At 35.3% G+C, this 24,412-nt stretch overlaps 1 protein-coding gene across 2 annotated transcripts in view; it reads left to right on the plus strand.

Annotated features, from left to right (window-relative positions):
- Positions 1 to 24,412, plus strand: part of LOC118188581 (DNA oxidative demethylase ALKBH2-like) — a 44,025-nt gene that overhangs the window by 8,392 nt on the left and 11,221 nt on the right. For both annotated transcript variants that reach the window (XM_035359057.2, XM_035359058.2), the window contains exon 2: positions 23,779 to 23,927. In XM_035359057.2, coding sequence (XP_035214948.1) covers positions 23,779 to 23,927 — 149 coding nt within the window. The remainder of the gene's footprint in view (positions 1 to 23,778; positions 23,928 to 24,412) is intronic.

Genomic DNA, 24,412 nt, shown 5'->3' on the forward strand with positions numbered 1-24,412 from the left:
AAATTGCACAAACTCGGTGTCCATGTACATATCGACCTATTTTCATTTAAAAAAAAAAAAAAATCCCCGAATTGCCCAAAAATAGCATTGTGTACTCCCTTGACTTTATCCATGTACACGTCGACCTATTTTCACTTACAAAAATCCCAAAGTTGCACAAACTTGCATTGCACACTACCTTGACTTTGTCCATGTACACATCCATATATTTTTACTTAAAAAGTGAAAGAAGCACTCAGTTCTACAATATGGGCAAACAAAATATACATAATCTCGATAAACTACATTTTAAACCAAACAATAAAATAACATAAAAAAGGGAAAATATGTTATACATTTAAGTACTACAAAAAAACAAATATCCTATTTAGAATTTCCTTCGTCTTTAGTCTGTGGCACACAAAATTCTTTAACAGCTTCAAAAAACTTCCTAAAATTACCTGAACTCGAATCCGTATATCGGCGTCGCCTCCTCTGAACCTTTCTTTCTACAAATCCATCTAAAACGATTATTACGTTCGACTAGACGCATATCCTTCCTACATACAGGACACTTATAATGGCTACTAAGTAAACCTTCATTTACAGACTGTGTTGTATTTTATATATGTTTGGTATGTGCTCAGTGATGATTCCCAAGATGTACACAAACATAGTTTATTCTACATTGCTCATTCACTATTCTATATTACAGTTATGATTAAAGATAATAATAGATACAGTTACAGTTACATATATAACACACACACCAGTCAATTAACGTTCTTTTCTCCTTTTGTTCCAAATTGTACAGAAACTTCAAATTAATCTTACTACATTCTACCGCCTAAACAATAAAACCAACGCACACCACAAAAGCACTTACAAAACATCCCATGATTCAAAATTTCCCAGAATCATGCGCCCGATTTGGTCGCAATAGGGTTTACATAACATTCAACTACTCAGGCTACCATAAATGAAACAACAACTTCACCATAATACAAGGGGTACCTTAAAGTCTACTCTAACCATTTCAAGAATACCATGTACACAGTGTTTAACCCTTTGCGGCATGGTGGGTCAATATATGTCCCACCTAATAAATATTTATTTTCTCAGTTAGCAATTTCCGTTAGAAATTTTCTAATCTTTTAAAAATAATCTATATTAGTTATAATTTTTCTCAGTAGATGTCATTATTATACCAGGGCTTAAGTTTATAAGCAAAAAATATTCAAAATAGGATCACAAGAGTGATATCCATGTATCTCGCATTTTTCAATATTTAAAAAATTTTGGTATACAATTTATGATATGTATGATTCTTTTTAATATTCAAAGGTATTTTATTTTCAAAAATCTTAATTGGATTCAATATTTTATAACACTAATTTTGCAGTTGAAATAAGTGGGTTAAAATTTGTCCCACCAGACACTTGAATTTCCGCTCAATAGATGGCAACACTCACGATTATTTTTTCTTTTCTTTTTTGCATCTACTTTTTTCGTGATTGCACGCTCTTTTACATCCATTGTATGCTCTGATGTGCAAAAATGTCTAGGAAAAAATTAACAACTCAGGAAGCTTTGGATCTTTTTGTTGAATTGCCATCCGATTGCGACTCAAATGCTTCAGGTGTCTGTTCTGATTCAGACGAAATTGAAATCCAGGAGAGAATAACTGAGGTTGAAGTTATTGCTGAAGAAGAAAGGGTAGTAGTTATAATTTGTTTTGCTTTTTAGCCACATGCAAGACACAGACCCATCTATGCATGTGGCTGCCATCTATGCATGTGGCACTGTAAATATGAATCGGAAGTATCTACCCACAAATTTATGTCAAGAGAATATATAGACTTTTCAGTTAGTGATGATTCAATTTATTGCATAAAATGGAAGGATAAAAGATCCATTTCTATCCTGTCTTGCTTGGAAAAGGCAACTGAAATGAAAGAAATTAATAGAAAAGAACGAGATGGAAAGACAAAAAATAGACCGCAAAACCAAGAAATGGTGGTACATGATTTTTTTTTTTTTTACTTTTTAGATCTGAGTATAGTAAACGCATTTATTCTATTTAAGTTTGTTCGTGAACCCGATCATGATGTAAACACAATGAAAGATTTTGTTCTCTCAGTTATAGAAGGTCTAATGGCACTTGCAGGCAAGAAAGAGCTGAAAAGAAAACTGAAATCCCCAGTTCAAATAAAAACTAAAAACCCGTTCGTACAACCAGAAAAGAGATTAAAAAATGTAAGTTACAAAGAGAACGAGCAGGAGATGTGCATATTGCAGCCCATCCAAAGAAGAACGACGAACATTTTGGATGTGTGAAACATGTGAAGAGCCTCTATGCTTACAAAAGAATGAAACAACATGTTTTTCAAAGTTTCATGAAAAGTGACTTTTTTTTCAATTTTAATCATATATAAATGTTTTTAAATCAAGTACCAATTTTAATATTTTATTTAGTATCATATGTACGTGTATCAAATTTTAATCTTAAAATAATATTCAAGAACATATTTTCTTTTGTTCCTAAAATTTAAAAATATTAAATATATATATGCAAAATTTTACAAGTCATGCATATATGCAATAAGTACAAAATGCATTTTAGTGTGTTTATTATGAATATTTTAGAATGCATGCTTTATTTTGTTTATTCATTCCACATATGATTTTTTTTCCTGCTATACACTAATATGCTATAAGACCTGTGCTAGTTGCATGGTGGGACAAATGGTATCCCACCTTCCCCCGTAAAAACTAAAAGCGCAGAATTTTTTTCAAGCCTTAAAGGTACTTAAGTAAGTCCATCTGACTTATTCTAATGCATTTTTTTAAAGATTAAAATATATTTTAAATATGCGTGTCGCAAAGGGTTAAACTTTAAAAAATCTACGAATTGCACAATCTAGGCTTTGCGCACTAATCAACAAAATAAACCAAAATAACTAAAATAAATTACAAACAATTCAAAAAACAACAATAATGACCTGAAATTCATACTAAAAAAAGCAATGAATATAACATTCTACAAAATAATGCACTAACCATGAATGAATGCTTCTTCGAACAGTAGAAAAACCAATTTCAATCATCACTAGTAAAATTTTACCACAAATTTATTGAAAGCATCTTCTCTCGTTTCAGAGCAATGATGGGAAAAATATATAAACCACTAAATAAAACTCAAAATCGCATTTTTATTAATAAGTAGGCAACGTAACTTTAACATGCCGCCACGTAATCTCTATAGCATTTATATGACAGCCAGACTCACTATCCACAAAATTGATACTATCTTTTACAAATAAATGTTCAAACATGATGATAAAGGAAAGTTTAAAGTTTAAAAAAAAATTAAACATTTAGCAATAGTAGCAATAAAAGCTCCCTGAGATAATGTGTTGTGCAGACATTGAAAACAATAAAAAGTTTCGAACTTAACCAATTTATTAACAATATAATAAAGAATAAAAACACAGAAAATAAATTTAAACAATATCAGAGTCTTAGGAAAAATATAATATAACCATCATTCATCAAATAATATTTTTACCTGGTCTCCAAAAACACTGGCATTCAATACAAACAAAAATGTCCTAAACAGTAATTATGCGGCCTAAAAATGAAGTTGGCTACACATTCAAAAAGTCCATGAGCAATGGTCGAGAAAACACCTGAAATTTAAATCAAGTTCTTGAAAGCACTCAAAACCAGCCTAACTCCGTTTGCATTAGTTGAACACGAGGAATCGCCGCTCACGTATTTTAAATGCCACCTTCATTGAAGAACATGGATGCCGCCCACGGCAGTCACTCACATGGTAGCCTCTGGAACCAAGGAACTCATTCTGGAACAATCATCTTATGGATATGAACCAAGGAACTTTATTCAGGAACAGTCATCTTGTGAACAGGAACCAAGGAACTTTATTCACTGGACTGCATGCATCCTTCTGAAGGGGCTGGAAACCGCACACCCAAGTGCCAGGAAAGCAGGAACTAGAAGGGTTGAGCCAGAGCGACGCGAGATACTTATAGCAGAAGTAGGCATGACGTCATCTCACGGCAACCAATCAGCTATCGGCACGAATCGGCTTTCCAGATGACGTAACATCACGTTTCGTTTTTGCATCTCAATTAGGTTGAAACAGTGCGTTCTCAACGCAAACAGTGGCAGTAAGAAAAAGAAGTAGAAGTAACTACTATATTACATTAAAATAAGAACTAAACTAAATAAACATTTCAAGAAGGATAGATGATGCAGTAAAAGGTTTACAATAAGTTATATTTTCCAACAAATGCCCCCCACATCATCATCTCCGACCTGAAATAAAAACTGAATGCCAGTATCTTTACAAAATTCAAAACAAAAATAAATAAATATCACAATTTCATTCAATTCAGAAATTTTTAGGAAAAATTTTCCTTTGGGAACATCTTATCGCATTATTCAAAAATTTACCATAACAAGAAAGTCCAACATGTTACAAAACAATATAAAGACATATGTATGATCACACACTCAATACTTTTACCCAGGGCCCTGGTCACTCATACAACATTCTACACTATACAGTTTTACATTTACCTAATATCCATCATAATATGGCTTAAAACATATTATTTTCAAATAAACAAAACTCTTAATTTAAATACACACAAAAACAAATTTCATAAGAAAATTGTTCCACAAAATCTTATCAGGTTATGCTTAGTCAGCGGTTTTGCCATGGAATCAGCCAGATTATCTTTACTTGGAACATATTTTAAATCAAAAATTTCCCTGTTCAATAGATCACGAATGAAAAATAGTTTCACATCTATATGTTTTGTCCTTGAGTTTTCAATGGGTGATTTTGTAAAACATATAGCAGCCATGTTATCAGCAAACAATATTGGTTTTGAAACATAGTTACTTGCAATTTTAAACTGAATGCATTCATCCAAAATATTTCTAAACCAAACTAATTCTTTTGCTGATTCAGTCATGGAGATAAATTCAGCCTCCATAGTAGACAAACTCACTCCCCTTTCTTTAAATGTACGCCAAGATACAGGTGATTTTCCCAACAAAGCTATTTGTCCACCAATAGACACCATGTCATCCCTGCTTGAAGCAAAATCCGAATCTGAATATATATTGAGCTTCAGTTCCTTGCATACCAGTTTAAGTTTGTGCTGTCTGGTATTGGAAACGTACCCTAAAAGTTTAAGTAATCCTTCCCAGTGAAACTTACCAGGATTGCTTTGGAACTGAGAAAATATATTAACAGCAAAAGCTATATCCGGACGGGTACGATTGCAAAGAAACGAGAGACATCCCAAAACATTTCTATAAGAATAGTTCATCATTTCAGTCGTTTCTTCTTGTGTACTGGGACTTTGAGACTTTGAGTATTTCACACCTTTAACTATTGGAAGGGAAGTAATTTGTATTTTAAAAGACTTAAATCGATCAACTATGTCTTCTATGTATAATTGCTGATGAATTAAAACACTATTGTTCTCATATTCAAATTCCACGCCCAAAAGCTTTCTTGTTTTACCTAAAATTTTCAAATCAAAATGTGAACTCAGGACTTTTAATATTCTTTTGGCCTGAACTTCACTTTTTCCAAACTCAACTATATCATCAACATAAACTAACAGAATGACAAAATCTTTAAAACGATAGACACAATTACACCACTCAAACTTGAAAAACCCTAGGTTACATAGTGTTCTATCCAACTCGTAGTACCATAATCGCCCACTTTGATGCAAACCATACAAGGCTCTATCTAAACGACACACAAAAGTTTCTTTATCTAGCTCTACAAAACCCTGAGGTTGGGACATGTAAATTTCCTCTGATAAAGGAGCGTAGAGATAGGCACTTTTTACGTCGCATTGTATATTTGCCCATCCAAGGTGTGCAACTAAAAGGGAGAAAAAGAGCCTTATTACTGAAAAGTTGACTACAGGAGAGTAGGTTTCATCATAGGTATCGTATTTAATTTGCTGATAACCCTGAGCCACTAAACGAGCTTTAAAACGAACGTTTCCAAATTCATCACATTTAATGTTGAAAATCCACCTGCAACCTAGTGGAGTCTTGTCTTTAGGAAGTGGAACAAGATGCCATACCTTATGCTTTCGCATGTTGGCCATTTCCTCTTCCATTGCCTCTATCCATTTAAGCTTTTCTGTGGATTTCATTGCCTGGTTATAAGTGTTTGGAATTGAAATCTCTAGTCAGCTATCTCGGGTATATGACGTTGAAGGAGTGCGAGTTGGGTCGATTTCACCACTATAAGTATTGCTTCCCTTGAAATCAAACAAGGTAGGATTATACTGAATATTATGTTCAGTGCAATACCTTTCTACATCATTTGGTGATCGTAGTCTTTGATTAGACCCTCTCTCAAAATAATACACATCCGTACGAGTGCCGTCTGGCCTTGGAACAGGTTTAAAAAGCCAAGTTACTTGTCTCAATGTAGATTGAGTGTCAGTGCCAATTGTAGAAGAAGGTACATTGGTATCGGTTCTTTCCTCTATTTCAGGAAAATAGCCAACTGGAGTATCAGTAGATTAGAACTCGGCCCTTTCTTCAGATTCCAAATCAGGAAGGGTGCCCAGTGCAGCTCCACTGCCACTTTTCTGCATTCCAATTGACTCTTTAAAAGTAGCATTTAGGGTTTCTACTAACTTTTGCTCATTTTCCTACCAAATCTTGTACTCTTTTGTTCATACACTGTACCCAATCAATCGGCTCTTCGTTGCCTTTGGATCAAGCTTAGAATTTCTTTTAGCCTTTGGAATTCCCACATAGGCAATTGTTCCAAATGCCTTAAGGTGACGTACTGATGGTTTCCGATTAGTGTACAATTCGAATGGGGTTCTATCTTGGCCCTTATGACAAATTCTATTAAATGAATATGCAAAATACATTACTGCATCTGACCAAAATTCGGAACTCATTCCACTATCATGCAAGATTGCACGTACATTGTTGAGAGCTGTCTGATTAAATCTCTCACAAACTCCATTCTGTTCTGGAGTATATACATCTGTAAATTCGTGCTTTACACCATTTTTATTACAATATGACCTGAATTGATCATTATCATATTCTCGCCCATTGTCAGTCCTAAAGTATTTCAACCTAAGGTTCAAAGATCTTTCCGCACATGCTATATGCCTTTCAAACACTTCAAACACCTGACTTTTCTCCACAATGGGGTACACTACCACGTAACGAGAATATTCATCAATAAAGGAAACGAAATAATGTTCACTATTCCTACCTGGAATGTTAATGTGTCCCCATACATCAGAAAAAAACCCTTTCAAGCGGCCTCTTTACTTGAATACCTTCTAAGGGTCTATAGGAGATTCGTCTTTGCTTATTGATTTGGCAATGTGCACTAAACAAATTAGGTGAGTGCTTGAACACAGGAAGACTTCGAACTGAATGTCTCTTACTAGTCCTGACAATAGCACCATAATTTATATGACCAAACCGACCATGCCATAATTCACTATTGTTATGCTGAACTGTGGATGCCTCAAATTTTACAGATTTTCCCCCCTTTTTCACTATTTTCGGGAATACATGATAGTTACTTCCTATCAACTTAGCTTTGTACAAAGTTTCATTTTCATCATCAGTAACTTTAATTTGCCCATTTTTACCATAAAATCTTGCTCCATTGATATTCACCCTAGGTCCAGATATTAAATTTCGTCTCAGTTCAGGCGAGTATAACACATCTTTAAGCAAAATAACTGTATCACAAAATTTCATTTTAACAGTACCCTTCCCATGAATTGGAAAAGTTATCCTATCAGTAGCTACTAGCATATTCTCATTTTTCACAGGAGAAAAAGTATCAAACAATTCATGATTTTTACAAAAATGATGAGATGCAGCAGTATCAAATATCCAACTATCATCATTTTCCTCCAAATTGTTAACATTAGCTTGAGCTATAAAATGGGACTGAGCATAGGAATTATTTTTACCTTTACTCAACTTGGGTTTATTCTTAAATTTAGGAGACGCTTTATTACTACTAGATACAGCTGAGGAAACGGAAGAAGCAGGTGAGGGTGATCTGGAAAAATTACCTTTCATTCTACAGTATTTTTGAATATGACCTGGACGGCCACATTTATAACAATTGAGCCCTTTAATCTGCTTAAATTTGGGTTCACAGTGAGTACTTTGAACTTCTATAGTCTTATTGGAGTTTTCCCTATCTATCTCTCTTAAGTTAAGATGCGTTTCCTCTGCTAGTTTTTCAAGTTCAACATTTTTAAAAATGAACTTTTCATCTGGCCACCTCAAAACATTCTGAACTACTTGATCAAATTTATCTGGAAGGAACCTAAGAAACTGGAAACTTATATATACGTCTCTTAAAGCCTGATTAATATCAGCTAACAGTTACGCGTTTTAATCTAGAAGAAAAGAAACTAATACTTTCATTTGGCTTAATTTTACAATTTAAGAACTCTGAAAACAGGGACATATGTCTTGATCGATAATCTGGCTGAAAGTATTTGGCAAGCGTATTCCATGCCACTACCGGGTCATCAATTTCACTTATCAAGCTTCTATATTCAGGGCTTACATTCATATAAATTAAAGATAATGCCAATCGACTTCTATTTTGATAGTCGGCAATAATTTCTTTTGTAATACCCTTAACATCATTTAAATCAGGACATTTTTCAATACCTTTAACCAAAAGCCATGCATTTTTCTCATTTAAGACAAACTTCATATCTTTGGACCATGTAAAGTAATTACATGCCTCAAGTTTAGCAATATTATGCATGACACTAACAGTAGCCATATTTGAATTTTAACAAAAACCGCCCCCCAATCTCTTAAGTCCTAAATTAACTTTAAACTTCAAAAGTCTGCACTAAAAATAACTCAGGGGCTGGGCCCATAACCAAAATGATGCTAAAGCAAAGTTTAAATTTTAAAAAAAAATTAAACATTTAGCAATAGTAGCAATAAAAGCTCCCTGAGATAATGTGTTGTGCAGAGATTGAAAACAATGAAAAGTTTCGAACTTAACCAATTTATTAACAATATAATAAAGAATAAAAACACAGAAAATAAATTTAAACAATATCAGAGTCTTAGGAAAAATATAATATAACCATCATTCATCAAATAATATTTTTACCTGGTCTCCAAAAACACTGGCATTCAATACAAACAAAAATGTCCTAAACAGTAATTATGCGGCCTAAAAATGAAGTTGGCTACACATTCAAAAAGTCCATGATCAATGGTCGAGAAAACACCTGAAATTTAAATCAAGTTCTTGAAAGCACTCAAAACCGGCCTAACTCCGTTTGCATTAGTTGAACACGAGGAATCGCCGCTCATGTATTTTAAATGCCACCTTCATTGAAGAACATGGATGCCGCCCATGGCAGTCACTCACATGGTAGCCTCTGGAACCAAGGAACTCATTCTGGAACAATCATCTTGTGGATATGAAGCAAGGAACTTTATTCAGGAACAGTCATCTTGTGAACAGGAACCAAGGAACTTTATTCACCGGACTGCATGCATCCTTCTGAAGGGGCTGGAAACCACACACTCAAGGGCCAGGAAAGCAGGAACTAGAAGGGTTGAGCCAGAGTGGCACGAGATACTTATAGCAGAAATAGGCATGACGTCATCTTACGGCAACCAATCAACTATCGGCACGAATCGGCTTTCCAGATGACGTAACATCACGTTTCGTTTTTGCATCTCAATTAGGTTGAAACAGTCTGTTCTCAACGCAAACAGTGGCAGTAAGAAAAAGAAGTAGAAGTAACTACTATATTACATTAAAATAAGAACTAAACTAAATAAACATTTCAAGGAGGAGAGATGATGCAGCAAAAGGTTTACAATAAGTTATATTTTCCAACAAAAACCTTCTTCTCCTAAATCCTTGTTGAATTTCCAGCCACCCGAAAAAATAGTTGTACCTGGCACGCGACTAAAATTTTGCTAACACATCTTTCGTTGCATCATAAACCATTTCAAACCACCCACCGCATGAACCAACCAGCAACTAAAACCCCTACAGTCAAATCCAAGTTTCCACGTGAAAAGGGTTGCCATAGAAACCAATGTCACCTCCAAAACCATCGCAGAATAATGCGCAATTGTGCCAAAAAACAGCATAAAACACATATTGCCACATTTGGCGACCTAAGGGCGTGTATAAGAGTAGTACCAAACTGTATTATTAACGACAACATTACCGTATGTTTTTAATTCAAAAGGAAGGAGAATTACATTTCGCACTATTATTGATAATAGCAGCATATCTATGGATGCCAACTCTCACTTTCAAATGTCGCAGGATACACCTGCAAATGTTGCTAAATTCAGAAGAAATTTCACTAAAAGTAGTAGCTAAAATTAAAAAAACATATAATCCATATTCCATAATAGATTTTGTTACTCGTCATTTTTTAAATTGAATCTTCATAAAAATATAAATAATGTCCTAATGTTTCTGCAGACCATCAAAATGTTTTCACGGACCACCGGTTTGCGACCGTTGGTTTACACGGTAAAATGGCTGAACATGCTAAGATTAATTTTAGGTTTCTGTACAATTTAGAATGAAAGGGAAAAGAGCATTAGTTGACTGGTGTGTAAATGAAGGTTTACTTAGCCATTATTAGTTCCCTGTTTTTGGAAGGAAATGCATATGATTGAATGTTGGAGGATACCAGCACTACGCAGGATGTTTTTGACGATTATCTTTGTGAGTTTATGTGGCGATGCCATTATACAGATTCTAGTTCACATAATTATAAGAAGGTTTTGAATGCTCTTAGGGAATTTTGTTTGACTATTCTAAATAAAGTAAGTGGATATTTCCTTTGTGTAGTGCTAAAATGAATTTCCTTTTTTATATTATTTGAGTGTTTGATTTAAAATGTAGTTCATTGAGGTTATATATTTTTTGTTGGCTGCTCCTTTAACTTTTTAAGTGAAAATAGATCTATGTGTACATGGACAAAGTCAAGGGAGTGCGCAATGCCAAGTTTGTCAATTTTCTGATATTTTGTTATGTGAAAATAGTTCAATGTATACCAAAAATCGCCGCTACACAAAGCCAAAATAACAAGTCAAAGATTTGCACAAACTCAGTATCCAAGTACTGCCAATTTACGCCAAGGGGCACCCTTAAATATATTTTTACCGATCAACATTTCCCATTGTTTTATTGTAGTCAATTACTACCTTTGGTTTTGTTTTCAGTTTTTTACTTTGGGTCATTACTTCAACCGTTTCAAAATCATGAAAATATGATAACATTGTTACTTCCTTTCTGTCCTTCCATTTGAGAGCGAGGATGTTGCCACGTGTAAATGATATAACTTCGTCAGTTTTTAAATTTGTATTTTTCAGTGCTAAAGGTAAATCCTTTTTGTTTTGCCTTAACAGCTCCAACCATATCTGTTTTATAAGTTAAAAGGATATCACATAATTCTGGTGAAGTATAATAATTATCTATGTTGATGCAGTAGCCTTATTTCAATAATGGCATCATCAGAGTTATAACTTGTGAAGGTACCAAGGTACCAAGAGAGATCGGAATTTAGGTTTGGTTTGGTTTGGTTTATTTAATTACGGTAAAGCACACGAGGGCTATCTGCCTAAGGGAAGGGATGCCTTCGTGGAGGATTTTCTAAGGGAAACTGGCTCGTATACATGTTACACATGGGGAAAACCATGAAAACGCCCATGCAGCCAGCCCGTTTGCGGGATTCGAACCGCGGACTGAACTACCAGTGTTCAGCGACTTTACCGCTCGGCCGCGGAATTTAGGATGAAACAAAGTACCTTTCCCTGTATATATAATAAATGACCATATATAACCAGAACTAGATTCACTTAACATTTATGTTTTGATACTAAATTTTGCTCTTTTTTTAAGGGTATGTATTGGCTCCAGAATAAACATCCTTTATACAACATCAGCATTTCATCTACAGTAATATCTGTTTCTCGAGATATTGTTTTTTTTTTTTCCCCGAGATATTGTTTTGAACAATAATAAATAAAGCACAGCTGGACAAGCAACTATGATAACAAAAACCGATCGTTAATAATATATTAACAATAGAATAATCATTATTATGTTTTTCGTTGCTGTGAGTTACCAGACTGGCAGCTCTGAGTTGTAGTAGGCAGGTTGTCACAGCTATGATTATTAGTCAAGAAACAACTTTAGTTTGGAACTATTTTGAACGATGGAACTATTTTGAATAAAACTCGAAGTTAAAGGAGTTTGTTGGCCTGATTTTAATACTATATTAGTTTCTCTTCCACATATAACATTTTATTTGATGGCTGCTCACATCAATTTAAAAATATAAGAAATCAAACAAAGCAACTTATGGCTTGAAACCTCATAAATAACACACAGGGGTTTAATAAAAACAGTTAGAAAGAAAAAGTTACTCTAAGTTATTACCAATTTATAATACATCATTGAATTTGTCTAAATGTAGACACATGGTGTGCAGAACTTTAAAGGTCCACTTTTCTATAATCTGAGAAGTCTCAAAATAGTTGAGGCTTAAAAATACTAGAGCTTGAGTTTATAGCCTCTTTCTTAAATACAAATTTCTTAAATACTTAATAATAATGCAGATTTAAGACACAATAACACGCCGAATAAATACTAATTCAGAAGTCAAACAACAAAAATCAGCGTTATATTTTCAAAATTTTCACAGGACTAGTTTCGATGGTTTTACCAAACCAGCATCCTCAGCTGCAAAACCGCAAATGAACAAGATAGAAAATAATGATTAGATAAGATAAGAAAGCCTGGGCAAGAATAAGCATGTGCCACCATCTGTTGGTGAAACCAGAACTACTATATAATTTCTTTAAAGGCAAAGGCAAAGAGGGATTGGAATTAGGATCGTTAACTAGAACAGAAAGATTTTTTTGAATGTGAAATGCCTCTAGAAAATCCAGTTCCCCAATGGAAGATGTTTTTTGAATAATTTTGGCAGCAGAAAAATTGAAAGTGTGATTTTCGGACCAACAATGTTGAGCAACAGAAGACTTCTGTGTTTCCTTTCTTCTAACATATGCCTCATGTTCCTTGACACGAAATTTTAAGGCTCTCTTAGTTTTTCCAATGTAAATTAAACCACACTGGCAAGGAATCCTATAAATACCTCAAGAATTCATATCCGGAATGGGGTCCTTGAGTATGGAACTCGGAATTTTATTGATGGGAGAATAAACGACCCGAAAGTTAAATTTCTGCAAAATATGTGCAACTTTATAGCTAATTGATGAAAAGAAGGGAATGACAACAAAATTTTTATAATTTTCTAAAACAAGAGTGTGCCTTTTAGTGTGTTGAGATGAGAATTTTTTAACTGCTTGATTAATAATGTTGGGTGAAAAGCCCCTGTCAATAGCTATTGCTTTTAAATAATTTAGTTCTTCATCAAGGGCTAGTTTAGAAGAGCAAACTTGAAGAGCACGGAAGACATAGGAATAAAATGAAGCTAACTTTTGTTTAGTCGGATCACATGTTTTAAAGTGTGGTGGAAGGCAAACCGATGAAGGTTTATGGTAAACCTTAGTACTGAAGTTGAATGTGTTACGTGTGACCAGAATGTCAAGAAACGGAACAGAATTGCAAGTCTTAAGTTCAAAAGTGAACTGAATAGCAGGATCAATAGAATTCATTGTCGAAAGAACTTTATTTAAATCATCATTATTACCTTCAAACAGGGTAAAAGTATCGTTTACGTAGCTGAACCATGCCGGGAAGTTTAAAGTTTAAACAATTTTGATTCATAATATTGCATGTACTAGATATCAGCCAGGATGAGACTGAGGGGGCTTCCCATGGCTAATCCCTCAGTTTGCTTGTAATATTTATTTTAGAAAACAAAATGTGTTTGTTTCAAACAGAGTTGAGTGAGAGAAATTAGCTCATCAATTTCGATGCAAGACAAATGAAATTCGCGAAGTCTGGTTTCTAGACATCTTGATGCACCCTCCACTGGAACATTCGTGAATAATGATTTTACATCACAAGAAAGCATGAGTCAATTTCTAGGAGGAATGTTTTTAACCTTTTTTACAAACTCTGTTGAATTTTTTTATTGTGTAAATGTTATTGTCTAATAGAGTTGAAAATCTAGAAACTAAATGTTTAGCTAAGGGATACAAGGCAGTACCTAAATTTGATACAATAGGGCGGAAAGGAATATCACTTTTATGAATTTTGGGAAAGGGCTCCCTTAGCTAAATATTTAGTTTCTAGATTTTCAACTGTATTAGACAATACCATTTACACCATAAAAAATTCAATAGAGTTTGTAAAAAAGGTTAAAAACATTTCTCCTAGAAATTTACTCATGGTTTCTTTTGATGTAAAATCATTATTCACCAATGTTCCAGTAGAGGGTGCATTAAGATGTCTAGATATCAGACTTCCCGAATTTCTTTTCTCTCTTGCATCGAAATTGATGAGCTAATTTCTCTCACTCAACTCTGTTTGAAACAAACACATTTTGTTTTCCAAAATAAATATTACAAGCAAACTGAGGGATTAGCCATGAGAAGCCCCCTCAGTCCTATCCTGGCTGATATCTAGTACATGCATTATTATGAATCAAAATTGTCTGAAACTTTAAAATTCCCGGCATGGTTCCGCTACGTAGACGATACTTTTACCCTGTTTGAAGGTAATAAAGATGATTTAAATAAAGTTCTTTCAACAATGAATTCTATTGATCCTGCTATTCAGTTCCCTTTTGAACTTGAGACTTGCAATTCTCTTCCGTTTCTCGACATTCTGGTCACACGTAACACATTCAACTTCAGTACTACGGTTTACCGTAAACCTTCATCGGTTTGCCTTCCACCACACTTTAAAACATGTCATCCGACTAAACAAAAGTTAGCTTCATTTTATTCCTATGTTTTCTGTGCTCTTCAAGTTTGCTCTTCTAAACTAGCCCTTGATAAAGAAGTAAATTGTTTAAAACCAATAGCTATTGACAGGGGCTTTTTCACCCAACATTATTAATCAAACAGTTAAAAAATTCTCATCTCAACACACTAAAAGGCACACTCTTGTTTTAGGAGATTATAAAAATTGTGTTGTCCTTCCCTTCTTTCCATCAATTAGCTATAAAGTTGCACATATTTTGCAGAAATTTAACTTTCGGGTTGTGTATTCGCCCATCAATAAAATTCCGAGTTCCATACTCAAGGATCCCATTCTGGATATGAATTCTTGGGGTATTTATAGGGTTCCTTGCCAGTGTGTTTTAATTTACATTGGACAAACTAAGAGAGCCTTAAAATTTTGCGTCAAGGAACATGAGGCATATGTTAGAAAAAAGGAAATCTTCTGTTGCTCAACATTGTTGGTCCGAAAATCACACTTTCAATTTTTCTGCTGCCAAAATTATTCAAAAAACATCTTCCATTCGGGAACTGGATTTTCTAGAGACATTTCACATTCAAAAAAATCTTTCTGTTCTAGTTAACGATCCTAATTCCAATCCATCTTTGCCTTTGGCCTTTAAAGAAATTATGTTTTACACTCATGTCCATAAATTAAGGATAATGCAAAATCAGGCAAAGGAAGTGTTAGAAGCAAAACAAATTTAACTTATTTGTAAAGCTTATTTATTAAACAAAAGGTAAAGAGCAAAAAACATGCTATATGTTTGATATTATTAAAAAAACTAGCAATTTTCTCTCCCTGGAGCAAATTACAAAAAAAAAAAAAAAAAAAACCTATTTACAAAAAACCAATATTACATGGTTGGTAGGATTGTTAATACATTGTATGTCTCTCAGATGATTCAATACAGTCCGTACAACGCCTAGGCATGCTGAGTATGAAATTCTCGATCTGATCTTGCGGGATATTACACTCAAAATTCAATGCTCTCCGAAGTTCCGGTAGACATGTAGGAGGAGGTTGACGGGCTGTAACTCGTCGCCAAGCATGTTCCACATGTTCCAAGCATGTTCTGCTCTACTGGATTCAAGTCCGGTGAGAATGCTGGCCAGTCCATACGGGTGATATCCTCCGATTGAAGGCATTCGCTTACGGTGTTTGCATGGTGAGGACAGGCATTGTCATTCATAAACACAAATTGTGCGCCCATGGCGCCCCGAAACAAACATACATGTTGTTCCAGAATGACGTCCTGATAGATTTGGCTTGTCATGGTTCCAATTTGAACATGCAGGTCAGTTCTGGAACCCAGAATAATTCCACCCCAAACGAGCACTCCTGCACCAAAGTAACAGTGTCGTTCAGTGATGTTTTCTTGGTGGTAACGGGTACCTGGAGCTCTCCATATGAAAGTCCGGCGAGAATCAGACTGCAAGGTAAACCTGGACTCGTTGGAAAACATCACACAAGGTCTACGAGCATATAGACCAATCTGCTCTAAGCGTCTGTACACGGTCTGCCTTGAAATTGTCGTACCAGTGGCTGAAGAGAGCTGACGACACAGGTCTGAGGCTGTGCTCTGCCTGTTTCTTTTGGCAGTAACTGCCAAATACCAGTCCTCATTCGGCATTGTAACTCTGGGGCGACCTGTGCTGTAACGTCTGCTCACATTACCATCATCTTGGAATCGTTGCCAAAGCCTGGAGATGACACTCTGGGCAATTCCTAGTTCGTCTGATACTTCCAGTTGGGTACCCCCACATTCCAGACGGCCGATAATTCTACCATGTAAAAAATCATCCAAATGCGTCCGTGTCATAACTATTCGGTTATTGCACTGAAATGCTTATAAAGCACCTGCAAACAATTTTACTTCTTTGCTTGTATTCCTTATATATCACTCTCTTACACTCTCGTCATTGTGATGTACCATCGGTGTCATCTGGTTACTTCCTGAAATTTGCATATGATTCTTGAAGATGTGTGTAGTGATTTTACAGGTGATATATTTATTTTAGCGTTCGATTTCTGCGCGACTCCGAATTATCCTTAATTTATGGACATGAGTGTAGTTCTGGTTTCACCAACAGATGGTGCCACTTGCTTATTCTTGCCCAGGCTTTCTTATCTTATCTAATCACAATTTACTATCTTGTTCATTTGCGGTTTTGCAGCTGAGGATGGTGGTTCAATAAAACCATCGAAACTAGTCCTGTGAAAATTTTGAAAATATAACGCTGATTTTTGTTGTTTGACTTCTGAATTAATGCAGATTTAGTTTTTATGAAATTTTTAGCTGCGATTTGAATGAAAACAATAATTGTTTTTCTTAATTTCTAAATATTTCTTAATTTTTAAATCAGCATTATGTAATTGTTTTGTTCTTTTAATTGTAACTTTGAAAGTAATGCTTTGAGCAAGAACTGTGGTCATTAGTAATATCGTATAACGTAAAAGCATATTTGATATGAATGGTTGTAATCCCATGGAGATGAGAAGGATTACACTAGATGTGTATAAGTATTTTTTAATTAATTAATGTAATAAATTTAATTAGTATTATTCTTTGTAAATAAAAATAAAAAAAATTTCAACACAAAATAGCCTTAAATTTTGCAAGTGCACGGAAAACGTTATGTTTACCATTGACATGGGAAATTAAATGATATTTTTTAGGATCTTTAAGATTACCTAGCTATAGATTAAAAATGGAGGAATGTGCCAGCTCCCTGTTGTAGGGGTCTTACTGATAGCATCTATTCAAGCATTTATAATGATAACATGCAATTATGTATTGTATTTTTCAGTGATAGTTGCCTAGTTAGGTATGCTGTTTTCGAAGTCCCGACTTCTAAGAGCATGCATTCTCCCATTTTTTAGCTCCACTCTGATGACGAGTAGTATATCTCCATGAATTCTAACCACCTTGATTTTACCAAAGCCAAATATACACTTATTCTGTTACCAAAAGAAGGAAGAAAAAAAAAATATGTATAGCGTACTTTTATTGAAGCTTAATTTTTATCTACTTTCAGTTCCTAACTACTAAATAATAGTAATACAGTAAGACCCCGCTTAACGCTGTTTCGTTTAGCGCTGTTTCGGTTTAGCGCTGTTTCGGTTTAGCGCTCTTTTATTTCAACCTGGGGATTCCACGAAATCGCTCGCAGCATACGGGTATTCCCCGAAATATTATGCAGCGATAGGTTTCAAATACATATCCGAAAGAGTGTACTTGTATTTCTTGTTTGGTGCGGTATTGTACAGACATATTTTGAAGGGGTAAATGTGGAAGATGTCGAAGAAATAATTCAAGAAGCAGCGGCTAGTCTTTCTAATGATGAGCTCAAGGAATTAGCTGAACAAGAAGAAAACAAAAATGTTGACAGCAGTGATTCAGAAGAAGAGCAAAAAGAACTTTCGACGGCGTTTGTAAAAAGGAGTTTGTCTACCATAACTGAAATAATGGATCAATTCATTGAAAATGATCCGAATTTTGACAGGAGCTCAAAAGTAAGGCGTGGTGTTAGAAATGCTCTATCCGTTTATGAAGAACTTTTAAGAGAACAACGCAAAAGAAAAAGGCAAACAACATTAGATGCTTTTGTCCCAAAAAGGCAGAACACTGAAAACGCGGAAGGCTAACTAAATATGACTGAGAATTTTATTTGTTTTTTTTTTAAGAATATTCGTTTTGTTATTTATATTTTGTTTTTATTTTTGCAAGAAATAATAATGTGGTATTAATTTGGGCTTTAAGAAATAAATGTTTGGTTTTATTTTTATTAAAAAAACATACTTTTTAAATTTAATACCTAACCAATTTCCTAGCCATCTTCCCCTAACCCCAATATTTACATGTAAAGATAGCCTCGTTTAGCGCTGTTTCGCATTACGCTCTACTTTGATGGAACGTATCCCCCGTGTTAAGCGGGGTCTTACTGTATACCTTTTTGGCATGCGTTCTTGATACATCTTTCTTTCAGAGTTTCTGCATATGGTATTTCATGGAAATGGGCATTTTTTGGTTTTCTTGTGTTTTGAACTGCAGTATGGCGCATGTACCATTTTCTTCTACTGACAGTGGGGCAGTTAGCATATCAGCCAGGTGGCCCTGCTGATGTTATTAACTTTGCTACAAAAGTTCCTGGACTTCAGGCTCTCCATGCCTATGTTTAGTGAGGGGTAAACAAAATTTTTCAATCCTTTTAAAAAATCCACAAAATGCTTTGGTGTGTTGCTTGCAAGATGAGCTCTGAGGGATGCAAAACAGAGTGCTGAACGAGTCAGTGGTTGTTCTACTGTCCACATTATGAAGTTAGAGATCAATAGATACAACTTAAATACTTAATGCACTTCTACAATGTAAACAGTTAATGAGTTCTGTAGATAATTACAGTACAGGTAAAGGTTTGACTGAGTTACAAGGATGTACTTGGTATGATCATCTATGTAATACACTGCTGCCCATTAAAATTGAAACACCAAGAGGGAATGATCTGATGGACATCAAAATCACATGAAAGGAGGAAGTTGCGATATGTAAATGATTAGTATTTCAGCATATTTAGACAATGCAGGAGGGAGAAATGATATCTGAAGCACTACATAAAAGAAAAGTTTAGTAGATTTCTCATCTGGAAAGTGCTGTGTAAGGTTGGAGTTTGCTCAGAACATTGTGTTATGCCTTGAATAAGAAGAGGAAATGCTTACCAGCAAGTTTTGAAATTCGATAGAGGCAGGATTGTTGCCTATCGAAAGTGTAGATTATCGTTTTGTGATATCACTGGTTGCACTGATCAACATCCAACTACTGTCATGCGAATATTGAATCAGTGAATTGCTAAGGGTCATGCTGAATGGCATGCAGGATCTCCTGGATGCCCTTCCATGACTAATGCGAGAGAGGACAGCCATATTGTGAGGTAAGCCCAGCAAAACCATACTACCACATCACGGATCATTAATCAGGAAATGGGTGTGTTTGCAGCATGCCCAATATCAGCTCATAGGATGAGTCTACGTTTGCAGTAGCGTGGACTATCAGCAGGGTGATCATTATTTCAGCTTCCCTTGACAATGCAACATAGAGAGAGACAGTGACTCTGGTGCACCGAACGACAAATCTGGGTACAGGAGTGGCACAGTGTTGCCCTTTCAAACGAGTCCCAGTTCTACGTGCAGTATTCTCTTAGCTTATCTGGAGTGTTCAAGGAGGCTGCATGGTGTCTGCTTGCATTCGATATCGGCATAGGAGCTGTTGTACCAGTTGTGATGGTTTGAGTAACCATTGGGTAAACGACATGCACATCTGTAATTTGGATCGACAGTAATTTGAACACTGATGGGTACAGTTCTGACACCTTGGTTTCAGTGGTTTTGCTCTATCTTCAAGGCCCCCAAACGGCATGTTCCAACAAGATAATGCAAGACAACATGTTGCACAGCATGTTCTGACCTTTCTCAATACACAGGGTATTCGATACGAAGGTCACGACTTGCACTGGCATCAAGCTTATTTGTCTTCATGCAATATTGTTTTATGTGCAATCAATATCTTTTTTGTATTTACTTTCTTTCATGGTGTTGAAATTTTAATGGCTAGCAGTGTACAGTGAGTGTGACGAAAAACATTTAACAGAGTTACTGATACAAAAAGATAGAATAATACATTAACCAATGCAATATGCACAATTATTCAAAGTTAAAATTAGAGGACCTGACATTAATTAAAAGATAATATGTGTGTGTGTATGTAAGATAATATGTGTGTATGTATACATGCACATTAAGTAAAAAAAAATAAAAACTCATAAAAAGAAATAAGACGAAAGGAAATAAAAGAGAACAGAAAACATTAAATAAGCTAGATTAAACGCAAGTACTGAACATATAGGGGCTGTGCTGGCAATTAGGATGGCAACTGAAAGTTACTCCAGCCCATTTGAGATATTATGTGTGATATTGATGCAGTCGCAGATGAGTTTCAAAGCAGAGTGATTTTTTAATGTAACTTCAGCCCCAGCACTGATATGCTTCTCTGCAGGCCGTCTAAGGTGATGTTTCTTTGGAACCTCATAGCCAATACTGCTCTGAACTTAGATTTCGAAGACTGCTTTTATTCAAGCTTATGCTGGTGATTTTATTCTGGTCATCAATGGTAGCAATCATAGTACCATAGAAAGAAAGGCTCACAAAGCCTTGGATTACAGAATGGAGCTGCACTTACAAACTGAGCTTCAGCGTGGAGAAGACAAAAATGATAATATTCCCGAAAGGGAATAGACTCATCAGCAATCCCCCCCAGGATTAAATGGGAGGGCCACGTGCTAAGAAAGCAGGACACCCTCAAATACCTGGGTTTCCTCATCCATAAGAAGCTAACTTAGTTCCCCCCTTTAACTGCAATAAGGGACAAGACCAGCATCCTCTTGAACAATCTAAGCTGGATAGTAGATATGAGATTGAATCTCAAAGGTAGACTCCTCAAAGACTACCTCAGAGGGGTAGAAAGGATGTTTCTCTATGGTTCTCTTATCTGGATGCTCGGCACCACATGATTCAACCAGAAGCTCTTACAGATCCAGCAGATTATTCTATTCAACATGACTAAGTCTTTTACAGCCATGTCCACAACCGCTCTTCAAGTTCTAGCGGGTACCATGCCTCTAGACTTTAAAGCAGAAGAACGATGCTCCTACTGCCTATTTCATAAAAGAGATTACAAGATTTCTCTATGCCGAATTGGATGGCAATTCCATGGAACCTCGGTTCCTTACCCCTCAGTTCATCCAGCATTCGCAAAAGACTCTCTTGGAAAAAGTCCTTACCAACTGTAAGATTTTCACTGACGGTTCCAAGATCTCAGACGGAGTAGGTGCAACCTTTGTAGCCTACATCAACAACGAGGAACTACACACAGCAGCGACTAGACTAAGCGACTGCGCCTCAGTTTTCCTGGCGGAATCCTTAGCCCTCAAAGTCACTGCCCTATGGCCAAGATAATTCCACTCCATGGACATTTTGTTCTTTACGGATAGAATGAGCATCCTATAAGGCCTCATCACATCTCCTCTCTTAAAGAAGTTCTATTGACCCTTGGACATTCAAATAACTGGATATGTGGATAAGGTATCACACGATAGCCTTGCTAAATAAGCTACAGATTGCCCAGAGTTCGACTCCTAAGTCCCCATCTCAGAGCTGGCACTAAAGGACAGAATCTTTCAGATCCTTCTAGAGCACTGGCAAGACCACTGGGAGTCAGCCAACACCGGTCGCTTCACCTGCAGGATCTTCCCTTCAGTCTCTCTTAGACGCTGAAGTCCGACTTTTATATTTTTTAAGGTCTCACTAATCATGGGCGTTTTCTGAGCTACTTTGAAAGGTTCTGTCACTAGAGCATAAGATGCACCTGCAGAACTCCTCTCCATCTCTCATAGCCATCCACTATCTCACTTCCTGTAGTCTCACTGAAGATCTGCGGTCTCGACACCACATTCCTCGGTCACACTCCAAGTCTCCAGAAGATCTTCACAGATTACTATGGTCAAAGAGGAGCACGAGCCATTCTGAAATTCATCAACTTAAATTGAAGAGATATTGTTATAAGCTAAAATCCAGGCCTGTGACCTGAAGTATGTAAATATTGTAAATAGTTTCCCTTATTACTAACATGCTTTAAAATTCTTAACTAACAAAACTTTAATGTAATCTAGTTTAAATCTAATGTATTGTAGTGTCATAAATAAAAGTAGGCTGGAAACATAAACAGTTGAAAGATTCTAACGCAACGACAAGAATGCTATAATCCAACCTGTTATGCCCAATGAGAGGCAAAGCAGGCTTGTAATAATTATTATTATTTGCTGAAAGTGCATGGTTTTTCTCTAGATTACATATAAAAAAAAGACAGATTTGTTTCATCAGTGAAATATGGTGCAATTCTCTTTCGTATCTGAGAGCTCATGTATCCGAAAATGTCGTGCTTCAGTTTTCCAATGAGTATCAAATGGTGTTGCGGGCCACCTGCCATATATTAGCCAATGAGCACAAAGCAGGATTGAGGTTATTATTTCGTTTGTGTCGCTGCTAAGTGCTCCGAGTTTCACATACTTTCAAGAAATTGTGTTTTTTTTATTTATGTCAGCAAAAAGATAAAATATTCATGTATTAGTTTAAGAGCACATAACTTCAGATTTTTGGATTATAAGAGAGCTAATGCTTCTGCCTCTCGAGGTCATGTTGCTAGGTTTCTGCTAGGTCAGTTAAGATTGTATTAGTTGGCTTTGCATTATAGCTGTCAGCATTTGTTACGTCGGTGAGAGATTTGAGCCAACTTTGTGTTGTAGCCTTCAGCTGCTAGTCTTAGTTTTAATATTGAATTCTACTGATACTTTAATCATGCATTCCAGTTCTGGTTTAATAAAAACTTTTGTTTTAAAACCTTCCTAAGACTATGTAGTTCTTTTCAGATGAAGTGATAATTCGCTTCTAGTCTGTTAGGAGTGTGGACTTAAGTTTATGCTAACAAAGAAGACTAAAACTGTTATATGTGTATGGTATGTTTTGATGAATGTTTAGTAAGCAAAATTTGTATTTATTTAATTTTTTTAAAAATTTTGTTAATAAATTTTTTCATAAAAAACCCTTCAGTTGGTTTTAGATTGTGCATGTGGCCTGCATGCAATTTGAGTTTGAGACCACTGCCTTAAAGAAGAATTATTTGTAACAATAATTTATTTTTAAAATAATTTATCATAAAAAGTTCATTCTGAATATTATAATAATATTAAAACTATTATTTTTAGGCAGCTTATGGCCACCCTGGTTTATCTTATGCATTCTCTGGAAACTGCCTTCCAGCTGTACCTTGGCAAAACTGTAATATTATAAAGCAACTTAAAGAGGTAGTTGAGTCTGTCACAAACTGCAAATTTAATTTTGTTCTGGTGAACAGGTAATTAAAGAATAATTCCATAAAGAAAATTATTTTGCTGCATTTTAATTTACATGCTCTGATATTTCTATAATTGTGAAGCTAATTTAATTTCTTTTGAATTATTTCATTAATTTGAATTCCAGAATCATAATACAATTTTTCTGCTTTTAAAATATTGTTTTGAGTTTGTTTTCAGTTATGAAAGTGAATTATGAATAAGTGTAAATTTCCCAAATAAAAAGTTGCTACATAATAATAATATACATTTTTGTACATTATCATTAAAATAAATTTTTATATACAGGGCAAAAAAGTCTGAAATCTGGACATTCAGTACCCAGAATGATCTAAAATCCAGACTTCTGGACAACCAACAACCTTTTCTTTTTGTCTGCTGTACCACTATGCATTTGCTATTTTTTCATAATAAAGCATGTGGAATCCCGATTCTTACTTTCACTTTGGCGTTAACTAAAATACCTCCATACTTAAGAAATGATAAT

Source organism: Stegodyphus dumicola, chromosome X1 (genome assembly GCF_044657685.1).
Source record: "Stegodyphus dumicola isolate Sdum_Otavi_A_Nest chromosome X1, ASM4465768v1".
Classification (NCBI taxonomy): Eukaryota; Metazoa; Arthropoda; class Arachnida; order Araneae; family Eresidae; genus Stegodyphus; species Stegodyphus dumicola.